The sequence below is a fragment of the Seriola dumerili genome, unplaced genomic scaffold (genome assembly GCF_002260705.1).
Source record: "Seriola dumerili isolate Sdu_G_001 unplaced genomic scaffold, Sdu_1.0 BDQW01000017.1, whole genome shotgun sequence".
NCBI classification, from domain to species: domain Eukaryota; kingdom Metazoa; phylum Chordata; class Actinopteri; order Carangiformes; family Carangidae; genus Seriola; species Seriola dumerili.
This window is the reverse complement of record NW_019174272.1, coordinates 14,399,704-14,419,606: the sequence shown is the minus strand read 5'-3', so window position 1 is coordinate 14,419,606 and position 19,903 is coordinate 14,399,704. Positions and strand designations below refer to the sequence as shown.

Genomic DNA, 19,903 nt, shown 5'->3' with positions numbered 1-19,903 from the left:
AAACAGTGCAGTAACAATGACAACCTATACAAAAATCATATTTTGTTTAGAAATAAAAATAATAATAAATAAAATTAATTTAATAAAGAAGAGAGAGAGAGAGAGAGAGACATTCTGGCATACAGTGCTTAAATGTGACAGCGTAGATACAGGACTGAATAAATGAAACAGAAAGAAAAGAAAAAGGCACATAGTTTAAAAAGACATACTGGGTGAGGGTCCTATTGAAGTAAGACAAATAAGTCCATAAATAAGTAAACAAGTTTCTGGGCGTTTCTCTCCGTCACACATTTAAGTGATTTTGTGAATAGATTAAGATCATTGCTCCAACCCTTGATAAAGGGCTTGACCTTTAAATATTTGAATCTATGAATAAAATGCTTACCTAACAGAATCAAATTATTTATCAGATAATCTAAATTCTTGTCCTTTATAAGTAATCCAGCTTTAACCGACATCATATCTAGTGGTTGTGGTCAAACATTTTTGGATTCACACTGGAAGAAAATATGTGCTACAGTCTCAATATCTCACAAAATCCACATGTTGTTGCTCCAATGAAATATTATTTCTTTGGCTTTAGGTAGGACTGGATAGGATAAATAATGTTTCCTTATTTTCTTCTCCTCTTCATCACTGTATTGTTGAAGTATATTTTTTCTTTTCAGCTGATTAGGGTAGTGTTGAGCTGATTTAGCATTTCTAATAAACTTATTGCTGAACTGCTTGCTACACAAGTTGACACTATCAATACAGAGTGCCCTCATTTCTTTTACAATGTTAGAGTGCACCAAAATCTGTTGAATCATTGTTTTGAGGGGAACTGGGATGGCCTTCATCACTTCATTATATTCTCTAGTCGTGTATTGCAGATTGAATTTATCACAAAAGTCTTAATAATTCAAATAATTACCCTCCTCATCCATCAAATGGGTTACAGCTCATCCCTCTTCCATTCATGTTTCCAAAAACAATGATTTCCTGTTAGTCAAAATATACCTGTTGTTCCACAGTGGTGTATTGTGTGATGTAAAATGAAGCTTATATAGTAAGTTCCAGTCAAGGAAAACTGGTGGAAATTCGATAGTTTCACAGGCAGTCTGTTCAGGTCATAATCACTTCACAGTATAAAATTAATAAAATTGTATCAGCAATGTTAAACCAAAAAGAGTCTTTGTGCAGAATAAAGGACTTCAGCCACTTCAATTTCAGATCCCCATTCATGACAGAGAAATGTGTGGCATTCAGGCCACCCTCTTCGACAGCCTTCACGGTGTCAGCTTTCCTAATTTAATGACATTTGTTTTTCAAATGAAGTTGGAATTAATATTGTTTATTAATCGAATCATTGCATCTGAAATTAAAAAAAAAAAAAAGCAAAAAGTGAAATGTTTCAGTCTTTCCGAACCCGTGACGACGTGAATGCAGCGCAGGCAGCGTCTTACGTGCAGTGCGGGCGGGGGCGGAAGTGGAAACTCTTGTCTTCCTGTTCATCCCTTCCCATCTTCGCTCGTACACAGCTACATCGACTGGAGCTGGTAGGTAAAAACTCTGCTGCTTCAACTTTTCACCACGGCCTCGTTTTAACTGCCGGTGATGTTTGTACGGCGTTGAAGCGCTGTTTGTCTCCGTTTTCCTGCCTTGCTCCGAGCTCTGCTCTTTCCTCCATCTTTAAACTCATAGTAAGTTAAAAACGTGATAACTAGTGTTGTACTATTCATTGTCTTGCATGTTGAATGTTGCACAGATAGTCATACTGTATGTACTGTTCAGTAAAGACAGTTCCTCAGTGTCTGTGTGGTCTGACTTGATATTTTAAAGGGTGGAGTAAAAGTTGTTTTCAACTCCACAGGTGCTCCTGAACCCACCACAGTCTGACTTGACAGTAATGGATCAAAGTGGAGCCAGTGAGGGGCCTGGGCCAGGCAGAAGACCCCCCATTCTCTCCGCCAGTACACCCATGGCTGCCAAGAAGCAAGTAGCACAGAGTGGTCAAATGTCCAAAGTGAAGATAACTCCCTTCCACAGCTCACCCATAGTCAGCGGTGTTGGAGCTCTGTGCAGCAAACGACCAGGATCAGCTGCTGGTAAGCTGCTGGCCTCTCCTGGCAGCCTGTTTCTGGACACACCTGGACGTCTGACTGCTCCACCTGTTAGAGAGAGACACATGGCTGCTACTGCTGGAGGCTCAGAGGAACAAACTCCCACCTCAGGCTCTTTAAAGGCTGCAACTGGAGAAAAAACACAGGCAAGTCCTTCTGTTGTTAAGACAAACGGAGGATCAGCGTCTGAAGGGTGTTAAGTAATTTAATGTAACATAAATGATTAAGATCATTTTTTAAAATTCCAATCAAAGGTTCAATTTTGTCAACCAGTGATTCTCAGTGATAATTTGAGTGAGAAAAACAATACTGAGTTGTACATCTGTGTGCATGAACATATAAACTACTTAACATACACCTTCAAAATAAAACGAGTCAGTCAGTACATATTCTTAAGGTAATATAATTAGTTTTTTCTAAATTAAAGCTAAGATTAATAATTATTATCTTACAGCATGTGTCCATTGTGCTGCTCATAATAAAGGGAGCATGTGAACTAGAGCTGTAGATGAAGCTTCTTTGTTTACTAATGCATCATTTGTATGAGAGAACTGAGATATAACTCTTGTTTTAACAATCAAAGAGGAACTGCGTAGTGGATAACAGCTGTAATTGCACATGTATTAGCCTGTGCTTGCATTTAGCTTGCTTAATCATTGATAACTGCATTATATAATCTCCATGTTTTTACTCAGGAGGATCCACAATATAGAATAATGAACATTTCACCTAATCTGACTGCATGACGAACAACTTGATAGCTTTTATTTGTGCAGTACAAAGTGCTTTAACAAACGACAAATGAGATACAGTAATGAAATTAAACAGTAAGAAATAAAAGCAGAAAAATGTCATATAGTCCAGGAGATATAAACTGATACTAGTGAGTTAAAAACTAGTTTAAAAGTGTGTTTTTATTAGATGTTTAAAAGAAAACACATGCGTACATGCACAGTCACCTTTAGTAGCAAACCTGGACTTAGGAACAGAGACTGCTGCACTTCTATGGGCTCAGCAGGTCAGAGATACAGCTTGAAACAAATCTATTTTATGCTTTAAGTAAGTGATTAATATAATTTATAACAGTATTATGGAAGTAATAGGAAGTCTATGAAAGGATGCTGAAGTTGCAACTTAAGAAAACACACAAAACAGACAAACACTAACAACTTGAGAAAACATCTTCATCAGTTTGACAACACATGAGCTGCGAATACTCACAACACAACACAAGTGTTTCCAAGGGACACTAAACAGTGATGAACCTGGCTGGCTCACAATTGGGCATTGAACAAGGTTCATTGCTTTGTATGTTATTTTTTTTGCCTCAAGTCCAATAGCGACAGTGTGTGTGTGAGAGAGAGAGACAGGGAAGAGACAGGAGAGAGGGTTGCATTACTTTGAGCTCTCAGCGCCACTGTACAATGTGCTGTCTTCTCGAAGTTCCAGTTAAAGGGCAGATCAGCTGAAGACGTTTTAGTTCTATTTTTTCACTGAGTGCAGAATACAGACATTTACAGTGATTCAGACAGGATGAGACAAAGGGGTGTTTATACTGAAAAGCCATTTGGACTTGGTTTTTTAATTTCAGATCTCAATCAAAATTCCTCACCAGATGACTTGGTATTAGTTGGCATCAAGTTTTCCATTGATTTCAACCATCAGGCTCAGTGAGGCAAATGTAATTATCTCCATCTTACCCTTGTTAAATGGGAAAGTTATAGGACATCAAGACTCAGTATCATCAAAGCAAACTACAAGAGGGTTGACAGGAAGATATAATTCTGTATCACTGTAAAAATGAAGCAATATGCTGTTTCTATCCATTATATGTTCAAAGGGAAGCACATAGACTGAGAGGGTTGACTCGTTTTGTAGACGAGGAAATGAAGCTGCCTGTTTCAGTCAGAGAGAAAGGACTTGAGTTGCTTGTGTCAAGCTGCTGTCTAAAGACAAGGTTGTAAGGAAGAGAGAAAAGTTTGAAATCATACTTCTCACTAGAGGTAGACCAGTTTGTGGTTGTATTGTAATATTGCAATAACTGCTTTGTCCTTCGCTTTCTTATTTACGGAATAAAAAAATAAAGTATGTTGTCTTCTCTTCAAAGCCTGCGAACAAGAAGGCAGCACCACTCAACGCAGAGCTTTGTCACAGCCAGAGAGGCAAAGGCAAAGAGAAGAGAGCTGTCTCCACCTCCGCCAAACCTCAGCCAGGTTAGCTCATCCTCTCTTTACAAACTATACTTTCAATTATCCCAGATGGAAAACGGGAAGCAGCAGCAGCAGCAGCAGCAGCAGCTGCAGAGAACAACCAGCTGCTGCAGTATATGGATTGAATGATTGTTTTAGAAGTGCTTTTAATGTGGACTGTTTATTAGGTACAGATGTAAGCGTGGATATAGACATATAATGTGTACATAACATAACGCAACAGATTGCACTGAACATGTCTCACATTATTAGAATTATCATTTGATTCAACTCCTGTGCAAAAATACAATGTTTTTTTGCACAGAATGTTTCATATTAACATATTTTAATCCAAATACCTGTTACAATCAGTTTCAGTGTTATTAAACTGTGTTTACATTTGATTTCTTTATTTTTTGATGAACTTTTCACACTATACTGCGTGACTGTATTTTCCTTATGGCTGGGAAATCTGCAGTAATGTACATTTCTTACTGATGTCAATAAGTTTTAATGTTTCAGAACATCATCCTCCTATTTGTTTTCCTATTTTGGATTTTATTTGTTGTTCTGAATACAAGTATGTTTTTTAAACATTAATTGTTTTAATAATAACATCAGTGTTGTTACTGGAGAGTTACAGCACATTAATGTCAAGGTTACACTGATTTATCAAGTGTGTAATAACAGTTTTTCCATGTCCTAATAATCAGTTTCTGAAGTACAAACTTGAGCCTTGATGTAACACGTGACAGGATTTTGACATATTATGTCCTGCTGATGAATTCTGGCCTCCATGTCTCTTCACTGTGTGTTTTCTCTACTGTAGCTGTGAAGAGGAAGAAGAGGAAGATGGGAATGTACAACCTGGTCCCCAAAAAGAAGACCAAGGCCCTTAAACAGCAGGAGAAGGCAGGTGCATTTATTTATTAAGTGACCAATGAAATCACAGATTTCTCTGGTTTGAGAATTGATGGAAACATTTGTGATAATGTAAGAACACAACTCAACAACATATAGAACAGAGGTCTAGTTTTTTTTAGACAGGAAAAGTTACAGATTAGAACTTTAAATCTGATCAGTCACAGCATTTAGCTGTTAGTGTCTGCTGCCACACTAATGCCTCAGTTCAAATAAAGCCACTATGTGGGCGTATGAGCTACACTGTACCTGCCAGGTGAGTGTGATGCCTGACACTGGAACATTAGTGACATGCTGTGCATAGGTGGCACGTGCCTTGACTTCTGGCATCACTCACAGGCTCTACCTGTGCTAGCAGCAGCACAAACACTGGAACAGTTTTTAAATGGGATTGTTTGATTCTTCTTCTAAAACATGTAATCGTAACCTGCAACCAGCTCAATAATGGCAAAATAAGAGCATAATAAATAAAGATAAGGTAACCGAGTAAAAACAGTTGAGTTATTACCACTAACTGATATGTTTGTCTTTCTTCCCTGACAAAAACTGTCTTCTTTAACTTCCTGTCTTTATATCTACAAGTCTTGATAAGTACAAATGTCACCTGTTTTCAATCAGAAAGAGGAGCCAGGAGTCAGTGTGGAGAAGAGCCGAGCTGCAGCAGATGAAAAAGCAGTGATTCCACCAGAGGCTCTGAAGGTCGCAGAACAGACAGCTGTCAGAAATGAGTCCCTGAAGGAAGCAGAAGCAGGAGAAGGCAGCCATGTTGAATACACAGAGCTGGCTTTGGACTGTCTTGACCTGAAGGCTCAGGAGGAGCTGCTCTCACCTCCCACGTCAGGTGATTACAGCATCTCAGTCAGTGATGTGACTTCATAAGAATTCACCTGAATTCATGATGTCCCCTTTTTCTTCTACAGAATGAATGAGTAGTTAAAGGTCACACAGGTCAGTTTCTTGGTGTGCTGTGTAGTGAAGTAACAATGTGTGTGTGCAGGTGTAGCAGTGGATGCTGATGTGACGGAAACACACCTGGCTGAGGAGTTACCTCTGTGCTGCTGTCGTATGGAGACTCCTCACTGTGGAGGCAGCCTGTCCTCACTGGAGCAGACCTGCATGGCCATGGAGAGCACGGATGGAATAGTAAAGATGATCTAAATGAATAAAAACACCACTTTGATATTGGAGTGTTATTAAATATCAGATAAAAACCAGAGACGTGTTAAACCAGAGAACAGAAAACAGTGAATACATGTTGGATATGATCAAACTAAAAACTATATCAAATCTGGAGCTGGGGTCATGATGAGTTCAAATGCACTGGTGGTTTTGAAACCTTTTGGTTTTAATGTTGTAACAGTATGGTTGCTTATTTTTATGAACGCCTCCTTTATTTTCTCTCCACAGCCAAGTCCTTGCCAGAGACGAGTGATGAAGCAGGAAATGATGCGACCCTCCAACGCAGTCCAGCTGCTGGTTCTGTGCGAGGACCACCGGGCCGGTATGGTCAAACACCAGTGCTGCCCTGGCTGTGGACTCTTCTGCAGGGCGGTGAGGGGAAACAGAGCAAACTGATGGTGTAGATACATCATGTTATATAGTTACAGTAGAAGTTATCAGTGGAGATCCAAGGGAAGATTTCAAGTACATTTCTTCTGCCTTTTTCTTCACTTTCATTGTCTCTGTCTCCTCCTAGTGTTTGTTCTTTGTCTTTTTCTTAAACCCTCCTGTTTTACTGTTTCTCTTCCTTCTTATTTATGTCCATCTCCCTCTCATCTCTCTTCCTATCCTCTGTGTCCATCTTAATCTTCTTCTTCCTCTCCCTCCTCTCCTCCCTCTCCATCCACCTCAAACTCTAAAGCAGTGATTTCTAACTAGTGGTACATGAACCTCAGAACATACTTTTGCAGTTAGTGGACAAATTGTTGAGTAGTTCAGCTACTCTCAAAGAGTAAACTTATTATTATCATTATTGTTATTGTTGTTGTTGTTGTTGTTATATTCAAAGAGTAATAGTAGTAAAACAGTTTGAATAAGTAGGTAAAGGTAATGAGTCAATGGTTGAAATAACTAAAAGTAAATATTTGTTATAGTTACCTGAAAGAAAGTAGTGTAGAGTGGGGCGTCCACTATTCGGAAGGTCGATGGTTCAATTTCCAGGACCTCCAATCCGCATTTCAAAGTGTCCTTGGGCAAGATACTGAACCTGTGTGTGTGTGTGTGTATTTGTTTTTGAGTGTGTGTGTGAGTGTGTGTGGGAATGGTGGTTGTTGGTTATGGATAAATGGTTGAAATAGATACAAGAAGTTAGGGATAATTGGTAAAGGTCAAAAATGAACAGCTGAAATAGTCAGATGTCAGTGGATAAAAAGGTGCAGAGAAGTGATGGATAAGTTATGCAAGTAGATGTAGATTAAATTAGAAAAAATTAGAATTATTTGCCAGATTACCTTTGTCAGATTGTCAGGTAAAGTAATGGATACAGTACCTTGCAAAAGTATTCACCCCCTTGGTGTTTTTCCTATTTTGTTGCCTGAAACCTGTCATTTAAATTGATTTTTATTTGGATTTTATGAAATGGAACTGCAGAAAATAGTCCAAATTGGTGAAGTGAAATGAAAAAAAAAAATCGAATCACTCCGAGAACACCATCCCCACAGTGAAGCATAGTGGTGGCAGCATCATGCTGTGGGGAAATACTGGGACATTCTTGAGGAAAACCTGTTTCAGTCTTCCAAAGATTTGAGACTGGGACAGAGGTTCACCTTCCAGGAGGACAATGACCCTAAGCATACTGCCAAAGCAACACAGTTGTTTAGGGGGAAATATTTACACATCTTGGAGTGGCCTAGTCAAAGCCCAGAGCTGGAGCAGTTTTGCCTTGAAGAATGGGCAAAAATCCCAGTGGCTAGAGACATACCCCAAGACACTTGCTAGCTGTAATTGCTGCAAAAGGTGGCTCTACAAAGTGCTGATTTTGGGGGGGGGGGAATAGTTATACATGCTCAAGTTTTCAGATTATTTTAATCCTATTTTTTTTATTTCTTTCACAAAGAAATGTTCTGCGTCCTCAAAGTGGTGGGCATGTTGTGTAAATCAAATTATACAAACCCCCTAAAATCCATTTTAATTCCAGGTTGTAAGGCAACAAAACAGGAAAAATGCCAAAGGGGGTGAATACTTTTGCGAGGCACTGTCTATGGTTGATACAGGGAGCTTGAAAATAGAAAAATAGAAACCTAAGTCATGGATAAACAGGTGAAATACTAAATGTTGAAATAGAACAGCTAAAGAGCTAAAAGTAGCTCGGTGGATTAAAGTTCTGCTACTCCAAGTGGTGGGAAAGCAAACTTGACCAAACCCACCTAAACATTGATGGTTCAACTGGATGTAAAAAAATATTTTAACAATGTCCCCCTTTATGTAATTGAAAGTGTTTAATAACATCAGCTTTAAAATCAATTCAAATTCAACTGGAAAATAAAAGGTGGTGTGTATGAAGGAATCTCACAGGGTTTTTGGTACATCAAGTTAAGAAGCTTTAATGTTTTTTCGCTCTGCCAAGAAGAAAAAGAAACTTGACAGTTTCAATACTTTGGATATTTTAAATCCTGAACTTCTTCACTTTAACCTCTCCTCTGTCTGTCCCACAGGGCACCTTCATGGAGTGCAGGCCATATGGCAGCATCTCCCACCGCTTTCACCGCAACTGTGCCTCCATCTTGAAGGACTGCAGATTTTGCCCTCACTGTGGAGAAGACGTCAGCGGAGCAAAGGAGGTCACGGTGCCGAAGGCCGATCAGTCGCCCTCTGTACCCAGATCTAACCCCAGGCTGTCACTTCCAGCTGTGCCCACCCTGGCCACCCTCCCCTCAGGACCAACCAGACCTGCTGTTCCACAGGTACTCAGAGCCAAGAAGACCAGCGAGCCTCAGAGGAGCAGAGACGAGAGCCCGAGCAGGTGACACAACATGTCCTCTCATCTTACTTAGGAGGATGCGGATACATTTGAAATGACTAAACTCACAACTATTTTATAAAAATCCAGTTTATTCCAATTGGGTTCAAATAAAAATCTCACTGCTTGTTTTCTTCTCCCAGGTTGAAAGGCGAGGCTGCAGAGAGACAACCTAAAGAGTCACTGGAGAACATCCTGATGGCACTGGATGATGAGAAGTAAGGTTAACCAGGAAATTTTTGGACATCAGTCTGCAAAAAATGCAGCCTGGCCGCCCAGTCTGCCCTCTTATGTCAATAATTGATTGAGAACTTTATTCTTTTTTAGCCTGAAACCAAAGAAAGTGAAATACCCCACAAGGCAGCTGTACATCTCTGCAAAGCAAGGAGAGCTCCAGAAGGTCATTCATCTCTTAGGTAACCTACATATGTGATTAGAGTGAGTGAATTCAGCTACAATAACTTAATGTACACTCACTGAGCACTTACAGGGTTTCTACTGATGTATTCTAAACCAGGCTGCCTGCTGGACCTAAGGTGCCCCCCCCCTCCGGCCCTAAGCATCAGGAACTTTGGGGTGGTTTGGTTGGAAACCTAGATGTAATGAAATGTAATAATCTCTCATCAACCAGCTCTTTGTTCGCTGTGTGTGAAAATCCAGGAGATCAGCGGTTTGAGAGACACTCAGACCAGCGTCTGACACACGGTCATATTACGTCTTCATTCTGATGTTTGATGAGAACATGAACTGAAGCTCCTGACCTGGATCTGCAGGAGTTTATCTGCCCATCCTTCCGCCATTCATCTGCCACCATCAGCAACTTTGCACAGCCATTGAAGTCACATGATTGGCTGTTTGGATAATCGCATGAATAAGCAGGTGTACAGGTGTTCCTAATAAAGTGCTCAGTGAGTGTATGTTTTTTTTTAATACCTGTATTATCACACTGGTGCACCAAACTTTGTGCATTACAGTTGATGGGAAGGACCCCAACTTTTTGATGGAGGGCCAAAGCAAACGCACCCCTCTCCATGCAGCAGCTGCTGAAGGCCACCATGAGATCTGCCACATGCTGGTCCAGGTGAGGAGACCGGGGCGTCACCACAGGAAATACAGGTGTATTTCTCGCTGGACAAAAACTGTCAGACTGATGCATATTTGGTCCTAACATTAGGCCTTGAATTAAAAGCATTCTGTCAACTTTCTCAACTTAAGAACTCTCCTCTGTCTCAGTCCGACCATGTGTCCTTTTCCTCATGTGGACCCATGACAGTCGCGATCATACAAATCAAAACAAAAGGTTAAATGCTATTTTAACATGCCAGACTTAAATCCCCCTTCAGTACCATGGATAGCGACTGTGGTGTGCTTTAACTAGTCTGAACCAAGAGAAATGAATGAAATGTTTTAAAGCTGCAGGAGGCAGTGCTCCATGTTAGCTGTTAGCTGCTGTTAACTGTTACTAAAATGTCCCCTGCCCTGTCCAGAAAAATCCCTGGGTCATGGAAGGTCAGTGTCTTACAGTAAATTAAGTGTGTGTGTGTGTGTGTGTGTGTGTGTGTGTGTGTGTGTGTGTGTGTGTGTGTGTGTGTGTGTGTGTGTGTGTGTGTGTGTGTGTGTGTGTGTGTGTGTGTAGGCTGGAGCCAACCTGGACATGTTCGATGAGGAGCAGAGAACACCACTGATGGTGGCCTGTGAAAACAACCACCTGGACACAGTGAAGTACCTGCTTAGAGCTGGAGCAGCCATCAGCCAAAAGGTGCGTCTGGACACAGTCTGTTGGATCATCTCAGTGTCCTAATGTCAAATTCTGCTTCTACATCCATCCCTCTGTCCAGTCTCACTCTATCAGCTGCTGCCACTGCTCAGTCCGTTCAACAACTAATTTTAAAATCACAAAATGAATGTTATTATTTTCACCATCTGAAGAACTTATTTTAGTGTAGCATCTCTCAACGGGGGCGGTTCAGAGACAGATGACTGAATTGACCATAGGTTGTACTGAGCAGGGATGGGTATCGTTAAGAGTTTATCGGTAATGCTACTTTTATCGATCCCACTTATCGATCCGGTACTTTAACGGGACTGTTATCGGTACTTTTTTGTCATTTTGTAAGAAAAAACAAAACAAATGAAGAACAGAATTAACATTACTTATTTTCTCATAGCATTGCTTAACAAACGAACAAAGAACGTGCTCATAACAATCAAATGGCTGTTGGTTACTTTTCATCATTACTGCAGACACATGACACAAGGACGGATGAACTACAAGCTAGTCGGTCGAAAACTGTAAACTGTACATTTTTCCGTCTGCGTGTAACAGACTTTCACTGGATGTTTCCAGAGGTCGCTCGTGTTTCCGCTCTTACATGCATGTCTCCCCTCTGGATTAGGAACAGTATAAATGCATCATTTATAGATGTCTTAATCAGAAACAGAGTTGGTGAGATAGAATGAGAACTTTTATGACGCAATAATAAACAGGAAATCTCTTTTCTTAATTTTTCAAGTACCGAAAGCAGAACCAATAACGCTGGAGCTTATCGATACTCTGGTCTTTAAAAATGTAGCCCCGGGGCCTGTTTAATACTGGGTTTCGGTACCCATCCCTATTACTGAGGCAAACATTTGTCATAGTTTTCAGTGGATGTGTTGAAAAAAAAAAATCTGTTTTTATTTAGATTTTTATTCCTCCACGCTGGCGACAGCCAGAGCTGTTTAGTTTTCAGGTTGTCCGTCTGTCCCATTCTCGTGGACACAATATCTTAGTAATACCTTGATAGAACTTATTCAAATTAGGCACAAACACTTGGACTTAAGGTTGACCTGATTAGATTTTGTTGGTTAAAGGTCAAAGGTCAAGCAAAATGCACACAAATTGTAAATATTTTCTATGACTCCAGATGAACAGGGGTGTAACCTGAAGCTAGTCTGAGTGGAGGAGGGACCATGAGGAGGTGATTCAAGTTTGAAGTTTAGAAGGTGAAATGTATTGAAATTTAAATGTTTGTAATCAACCATGCCCACTTTAGTAAATCATTACCAAATTTTTTGCATGGACTGAGTAATGACCCTTACATCATACAAACCAAGTTTCATACAAATCCATGCAGCTCAAGATATTTGTATCCATAGTTACGCCCCCTAGCGGCCAATTAGTGCCCACTTTTGTACACAGCCTCAGAGTGATTTGAGAAACTGCTGGGCTACTTTTAGTGTTAATAGGAGCAACTGGTTCCAAGATGTGCAACACTTCTTGTTTTGACTGGAACCTACAGGAAGTATTTCCTTTGTAATTTGTCAATTTTTTAGGATTATCACTGGATTTTACCAACCTGTGGGGTCAGAACCATAATAATAAAAACATCAGCGATTACCATCACCATAATGGTGTAAATTTACCGAGAGATTTTCTAGATTATATGATTTTATGAACGCGTTTTTGGCACAGCAGCTTCAGATAAGTAGTTTAGTCCAGTATCATCCTCTGTTGAGATGTATAATATTCTCTCATCTAACATCTCACAGACGTGACTACCTCACATAGTCATTATTAAACTTTCAACTTAAACTTGAAGCTCTGCAGTGTGAAGTTTTTTTTCTTTTTACTCTTTTGCAACATTTTTGTGAATTACATTCCCCACAAACAGTGGGAACAGGTGCCTGTATATGGAAGTTTTAGGGAGATAAATATGCTAATGATCAAATCTCACAAAACTCTCTTAAATGAAAGCTTATCCAGTCCAGAGAGTTTGATGGGAGCACATGCAATGTACAAAGAAAGACATTGAATGTTTTTACATGAGGCCCAATGAGTTCAGTATGTAACTTTTTTATGTGGACCTGTCACTAGGTGCAATACGAGTGACATTTGAAAATTAATTAGTGCAGCTTTAAATGTGATTTTGTCAGTGCACTATACACCGATCAGCCATAACATTATGGCCACTGACAGGTGAAGTGAATGACACTGATTATCTCGTTACAATGGCACCTGCCAGTGGTGGGATATATTAGGCAGCAAGTGAACATTCAGTCCTGAAGTTGATGTTGGAATGGGTAAGTGTAAGGATCTGAGCGACTTTGACAAGAGCTAAATTGTGATGTCTAGACAACTGGGTCAGAGCATCTCCAGAGCTGCAGGTCTTGTTGGATGTTCCCGGTCTGCAGTGGTTAGTACCGACCAAAAGTGGACAACCGGAAGGATAAGGGAGGACAAGCGGTGAACGCTGAACCATTGATGTGGTGGGGAGTGAAGGATAGTCCGTGTTGTCCGAGCCCACAGAAGAGCTACTGTAGCACAAACTGATGAAAAGGTTAATGCTGTCTCTGATAGAAAGGTGTCACAACACACAGTGCATGGCAGCTTGCTGCGTGTGGATGGTCAGAGTGAGCCCTGACCCCTGTCCACCACTGAATATGGGCATGTGAGCATCAGATCTGGACCACCGACCAATGGAAGTAGGTGACCTGGTCTGATGAATCAAGTTTTCTTTTACATCATGTGGACGGCTGGGTGCGTGTCCATCGCTTACCTGGGGAAGAGATGACACCAGGTGCACTTTGGGAAGAAGGCGAGCCAGCGAGGGCAGTGTGATGCTTTGGGCAATGTTTTGCCGGGAAACCTTGGGTCCTGCCGTTCATGTTGATATTACTTTGACATGTACCACCTACCTAAATATTGTTGTACTCCTTCATTGAAGTGGTATTCCCTAATGGCAGCGGCCTCTTTCAGCAGGAGAATGATGCCGCCACACTGCAACTGTGCTCAGATTTCTTAGATCTCAATCCAGTTGAGCGTCTCTGGGATGTGCTGGACAAACAAGTCTGATCCATGGAGGCCCCACCTCACAACTTACAGGACTTAAAGGATCTGCTGCTAAAGTCTTGGAGATACCACAGGGCACCTTCATTGGTCTGTGGAGTCTATGCCTTGATGGGTCAGAGCTGTTTTGGCGGCAAAAGGGAGGCCTACATAAAAATAGGCAGGTGATCATAATGTTATGGCTCATCTGTGTATGTCAGACAAATTTTAATGGTAGAATATAGGGTATAAGTGTATGGAGTCCTCAGAAGTCTGTGATTGATCTGGAGGGAAGGAGGACTCTCTCATTAATTGATAAAAGTACAACATTTTAATTAACCTCTCCATCTCTAAGCCTGGACTCGTCTTCAGATGGAGGGAAAGGATTAGGTACAGAAGATTTCTGAACTGAGACACATTCCTCTTCATTATGTATTTTCCAATATCCTCTGAGTTGTAATTCATTGAGTCCAAGCACCAATGAAATGCCCTTTTCTTTTGACATGTTACAGTGGTGGCAGCAGTGCAGTGTTGTTCAATGTGAATCATGTTGTCATCCCAGGATATCATGGGTTTCACCTGTCTGCATCTGGCAACTAAACTGGGACATTATGACATAGTCCATCATCTGGTGTCCAAGGCTTCCAAACACATAAACTGTCAGGTAAAAACATACATTACCTCATTGACTAACTGCTGCTAAGAGCTAATGCTGTGTAAATAAAGAGTGGTGTGTTTGAGTTTCACATCGTGTGTCTGTGTAGGATGATGGGGGATGGACTCCCATCACCTGGGCCATCGAGTACAAGCACAAGGAGCTGGTCCGGCTGTTGTTGTCCAGAGGGGCCGATGTTAACATCAGAGACAAGGTCAGTTCCTGGGTTAGATTCCTTCAGTGTGAGTGGTTCAGGAAATCAAACAGACCCAGTGATTCTAACTGTTAAAAACACTGAATGAAGCAGTTTGACATTTAAAGTCAGTGTTTGAGCGACGCTGTACGGAGGACAGAGACTCAGGGAAGAGCTGGAGCTGAGATTGATGCTAACCTTTGTTCTGATTGTTTCTCTGATAACTTATGAACCAGACGTTCAGCAGGTTTTTACCAGCAGCTGAATCATCCACAGAGGTGTCCTCCTCTCCACAACAAACACACCAGGGGATTAAAACCTGTAGAAACACCCATGAAGCAGTTTGACTTTAAAACTCAGAGATTCACCGACACTCTTCAGTGACACAGGACAGGACGTCTCCAGCAGCTGGGAGCTGAGCTGTCTAACATTTCCTCAGCTTGTTTCTCTGATAACTTCAGATCCAGACGTCCGACGACTAAAATCCTTCATCTGGTTCAAATATAGAGCTGAAAACCACAAAGGTGTCAAAAGTGTATGTGGCTTAAAACTAGATAACATGACACATGATCATAGAGGATATGATGTCATTGACAGGCGACCAATGAAACGTTACCATGATTAAAATCACAGATTTCTCTGGTTTGAGAATTGATGGAAACATTCGTGATAATGTAAGAAGTCAGCTGAACAACATATAGAACATAGGTCTAGTGGACTAATTTAATTATTATTGTTCATTTATTATTAACTGTTATTATTATTATTATTATTATTATTATTATTATTATTATTATTATTATTATTATTATTATTAACAAATAGCTAATGGACAGATGAATTTCCCCTAGGGGAATGATCAGTGAGGTAAAAAAAAAAGAGTAACCCCAGCTCATTAACATCTCTGTTCATTAGTCGACCGAATGCAAATCATGGTGGATGGAGCAGGACACCATGGAGGAAGCAGCTCATCTCCACAATAAAACACATTATTATGGCCCATGGCACACCACTGGTGCTTACTGTTGAGTGTGTTGAAGTTGTAGGAGAGATGGCAATTTATAGATGCCACTATGAATGCAAGCTTGTAAAAACAAATACCTAATTAAAAGATGACTCCAAGAATCAAATCCAATAGAAAATTTTTCAGGTATTTCAAAGTGGAAGGTAGAACAACAAAAGCATCCAGCATTGAGCAGCTGAATCAGAATCTCTGAGACTGGAATTATAAGATTACACTCTCATTATTGACTTTTGTTGCGGTTCTTAAATATGGACCTTTCATTATCGTTTGATTAGTCAAACATTTCTGTTTTTCAGATCAGTTGCCTTCATTCTTCTTGGTCTTTTGCTAAAACAAATAATACAGTGTCGAATGGACAGGATTTGTAATTACTGAACATGTTGGTGATGTCGATCATGGGTGTGCTGGTCGGACCCCCACCCCCGTCTCTCTCATAACACCATGACACCTCTCTGCTATGGTGCTTTGTCCAGGAGGAGAACGTCTGCCTGCACTGGGCGGCTCTGTCGGGCTGTGATGACATTGCTCAGGCTCTGCTGGAGGCTCAGTGTGACCTCAACGCCGTCAACGTTCATGGAGACTCGCCGCTCCACGTCGCTGCCAGAGAAAACTACCTGGAGTGTGTGACGTGAGTGTTTGGTCCTGAAACAAATTTCACTTTCATCATACAAAACTTTATTATTTACCCATTGTTAATACGATGAAAATGGTTCAATCATGGGTGGGGCAGGGGAATTTGGAATGGGGCACACACTCAAAAGGGGGTATTTGGAAAACAATTCAAATTGCATTACATTCAATTATAATATAATAAACATGTACAAGTACAAACTATATTGTGCTAAAATGTTGTTAAATGTACATTTGATACATTTACATTTTACATTGATTTCTTCAAATGTAAAATCATTGAATATCAGCTCAAAGTACACAAAGAAGGTCACAAGTATGTAGGGAAGTTCCTGATGCCTCATTTCCCTGTTGAGTAAACAAGGACATTTAAAAGGTTGTATGCCAATTTATTGAGACACAGCCTACATACGACCTTTTCATTTTAATTTCTAGATCAGAATACTGCCAAACTGCGCTGGTTTTCCAAGATGATGTCTGTCCCACTCTCCATCTTGCTTGTTTATCACTTTGCATCAGTGTGGGGAGGAGTGGGGGAGGCGCTGTCTGTCGGGCTGCAACTCCCCATAAGTTTAGTGGGGTTGTACATTAATAAGATATTAGTAATTATTAGTAATTAGTTTAACTGACTAGCATCTGTGGTGCTGAATAGTGAGGGTCACAACATCTGCACATGTTTGTCTTCGGGGCAGACTTTCATTTAGGCTCTGTGACAAGAAAAATCTTAATTCTACACCACTCAGGGACAACAGTATTCTTCCAACTTGGGGTTTAGCCTTTTCATGTTTCAGCTTAACAGTGCACACAAAGCCAGCTCTTTGACTGGCCTGCTCAGAGCCCCCATACCTTCATCAAGCCTCATCATCCAGCATCACTGTTGGACCTCACTAATGCTCCCTGCAGCCAGGTTACAGCATCTGATGGACGGAGATAAAAACTCCAGCAACGCTTGTAGTAAACAGAGAAGAACCATATTAAACCAACGCGTTTCGGCTTGTGGCCGAAAAAAAAAAAAAAAACAGTCAATCATATATAAAAACATGCATATCTGCCTATGGGGCTTCTTCAAAGGTGGGTTGGGCCTGTGGTCATGTGGCTTCAGGCCAATCAATGTCTCAGGCTGGTGGGGAACGTCCACTAGAGGACATGGGTGTCACCATGTTTACTGCATTGCCTGAGCAGTTCAGCTAAAGGGTTGTACACAAGGGACCTTGTCCGAAAATGTGTCCATTTGATGTGGCATACTTTTGGCTATGAAGTATATCAGCTATTGGCAAGTATTTTTCCTGAAGTATCTGCAGGATATTAGTTTTAGCTTCAAAGCCCCTGTTTTGGTTGACCCCCCTTTGCTACATCAGTTTATTGTGTTTTTAAGCTCACTGTGTTCTCTAACCTAACTCAAACATCCTCCATGTGCAGGTTGTTTCTGTCGTGTGGAGCTGATGTCACTCAGAGGAATAAGGAAGGACAGACGGCTCTGGACTGCTGCGCCTATGGCTCCAACGTGTGGACGGCGCTCAGCACCAACAAGAAACTCACTGATGCCAGGAGAGGCAGGGACCGCTGTGGAGAGAGGATGCTCAGCAGGTGTGTGTGTATGTGTGTATGTGTGTGTTGAAGTTAAAGCTGCATTCATCAGATGTATTTTGGCCACATCATGATTTTAAAAATACTGAAGTATTCAAAACTACATTTTTTATGTCAACTTATTGTTGTATTGTTCCACATTTACAGAACCTATTGACTCTGAAACAAGCTACTGACTGACTGACTGACTGACTGACTGACTGACTGACTGACTGACTGACTGTAGAACCTGTAGAATGAAAAGCTTGTAGGACATGAGACAAAGAGTGAAGACATAGACATAACAACAACTGAATCAACAAAAGAAGCCTTTCTCATTTCCATATAGTATATATCTGTTTTAGTCAGTGATGAAGTGTGGTCGTGTTAAACACAGCAAACATTTCAAACTAAATGAATCTTTATTTATTTCTAAAGCATAGAAATGTGGTGGAGTCAAAAGTACAATATCTGTCTTTAAGAGTAGTGAAGTAAAAGTCCATTACAAAGTAATGTACAGATACTTAAGTACAGTAGTGTAGTAAATGTACTTTGTTACTGTCAACCCCTGCCCACAGGCAATGTTGGTATTTATTAGGAGTCAAGTTTGTGTTCACCTAATGAATGTAAGTCCAGGATTGACATTCTCTATTGCTGTTTTTTTTTTTTTTTTTTTTGTCTCCACCAACTCCTCAGAAAAACGTGTGGCTCTTTGCCCAAGTGCAAAATGCTAACATGCTCACATGTTGATGCTAACATCCTGGTGCTAAGCAGGTTTAATGTTTACAGTGCTCACCACCTTAGTTTAGCTTGTCGGAAGCTTTCTGATCTGAAAGATTAAGCGACCCTAATCCCGAGGGGGGCATGAACGTCTGAACCAGATTTCATGGTGACAGTTACAGACACATTTCACTAAAACCCCAGAATGTGAACCTCATGGTGGTGCTAGAGGGAGTGCCAGAGCATTAGGATTTGTGCACTGGGCACCAGAAATGTCTGTACAAGGGGTTCATCACAGTGATGGACTGACTCTGGTGAACTATCAAGTGAAGCTGTGAGCTGTGAAGCTACACAGCTCCATAGCACAAAGGGGAACTGCAGAGCTTCAAAACTTCTTTGCAGATTTGTTGCTGCAAGCGACCCCTGTCACATTATACACAGTCATATAACCCATATTCTCATATAAAAATATTGATTAGTGCAGTCTATGAATATTTCGCTACAGTAGAGCTGCTTGGATGCAAGAAATCTCACTGTGGTTCTCTTAGAGGGAAGAGAACAAAGGGAGCTGGACTGAAGACGTCTCATTCAAGAGGCTTCCTCAGTTCTGGGCTAATGTGGAGCGTTAAACTACTACTACAGCTGAACTGGTTCCCCTGCAGGTGACAGTGACTGAACGTGACAAACTCAGAGGTTTAATTGTTGAGTAAAAGGTCAGTGAGCAGAGCTACAGACCCAAATAGATTCTGAAAGGTCAACTGAGGTTAAAATCAAAACTAAATCTTTTAGTATCACCACAGAAAGAGGTTTCATAGCCTCCTTTCATATTTCACATTAGCCTTCTTTTTCACTACATTGTGGAGCCAGAAAACCCACTTTGGCGTCAAGGGGATAGTTCAACATTTTGGAAACTCACTTACTGTATTTGCTTTTCTTTCTGATAGCGACAAGATCAATGTGGATATTATGTGTGTGTTCAGTACAGAGCTGGGATGATTCATGTAGTGTGTCAGCAGAGGGAAGCAGCCGGTCAGGATCCTTCAAAGACGCAGCCACCAACACATCGAAAGCTTTTCTGTTTAAGGCGCTGCATCTCGTTTGTTTAATTTGTGAAAGCAACAATTTGTGACTTTGGATG

At 40.8% G+C, this 19,903-nt stretch overlaps 1 protein-coding gene across 4 annotated transcripts in view; it reads left to right on the top strand.

The window, feature by feature from the left end:
* The first annotated feature begins 1,510 nt into the window (after positions 1 to 1,510).
* The window catches only part of LOC111227770 (histone-lysine N-methyltransferase EHMT1-like), a 27,424-nt gene continuing 9,031 nt past the window's right edge, over positions 1,511 to 19,903 (top strand). For 3 of the 4 annotated variants that reach the window (XM_022753490.1, XM_022753474.1, XM_022753498.1), the window contains exons 1-16: positions 1,524 to 1,682; positions 1,853 to 2,248; positions 4,210 to 4,315; positions 5,121 to 5,203; positions 5,831 to 6,053; positions 6,210 to 6,355; positions 6,620 to 6,763; positions 8,866 to 9,173; positions 9,314 to 9,388; positions 9,498 to 9,586; positions 10,145 to 10,251; positions 10,807 to 10,929; positions 14,540 to 14,641; positions 14,742 to 14,846; positions 16,323 to 16,477; positions 17,899 to 18,066. In XM_022753490.1, coding sequence (XP_022609211.1) covers positions 1,889 to 2,248; positions 4,210 to 4,315; positions 5,121 to 5,203; positions 5,831 to 6,053; positions 6,210 to 6,355; positions 6,620 to 6,763; positions 8,866 to 9,173; positions 9,314 to 9,388; positions 9,498 to 9,586; positions 10,145 to 10,251; positions 10,807 to 10,929; positions 14,540 to 14,641; positions 14,742 to 14,846; positions 16,323 to 16,477; positions 17,899 to 18,066 — 2,294 coding nt within the window. In that variant the 5' untranslated portion in view covers positions 1,524 to 1,682; positions 1,853 to 1,888. Of the gene's footprint in view, positions 1,683 to 1,852; positions 2,249 to 4,209; positions 4,316 to 5,120; positions 5,204 to 5,830; positions 6,054 to 6,209; positions 6,356 to 6,619; positions 6,764 to 8,865; positions 9,174 to 9,313; positions 9,389 to 9,497; positions 9,587 to 10,144; positions 10,252 to 10,806; positions 10,930 to 14,539; positions 14,642 to 14,741; positions 14,847 to 16,322; positions 16,478 to 17,898; positions 18,067 to 19,903 lie in introns of all 4 variants that reach the window. The other variant, XM_022753483.1, reaches the window with a different exon arrangement.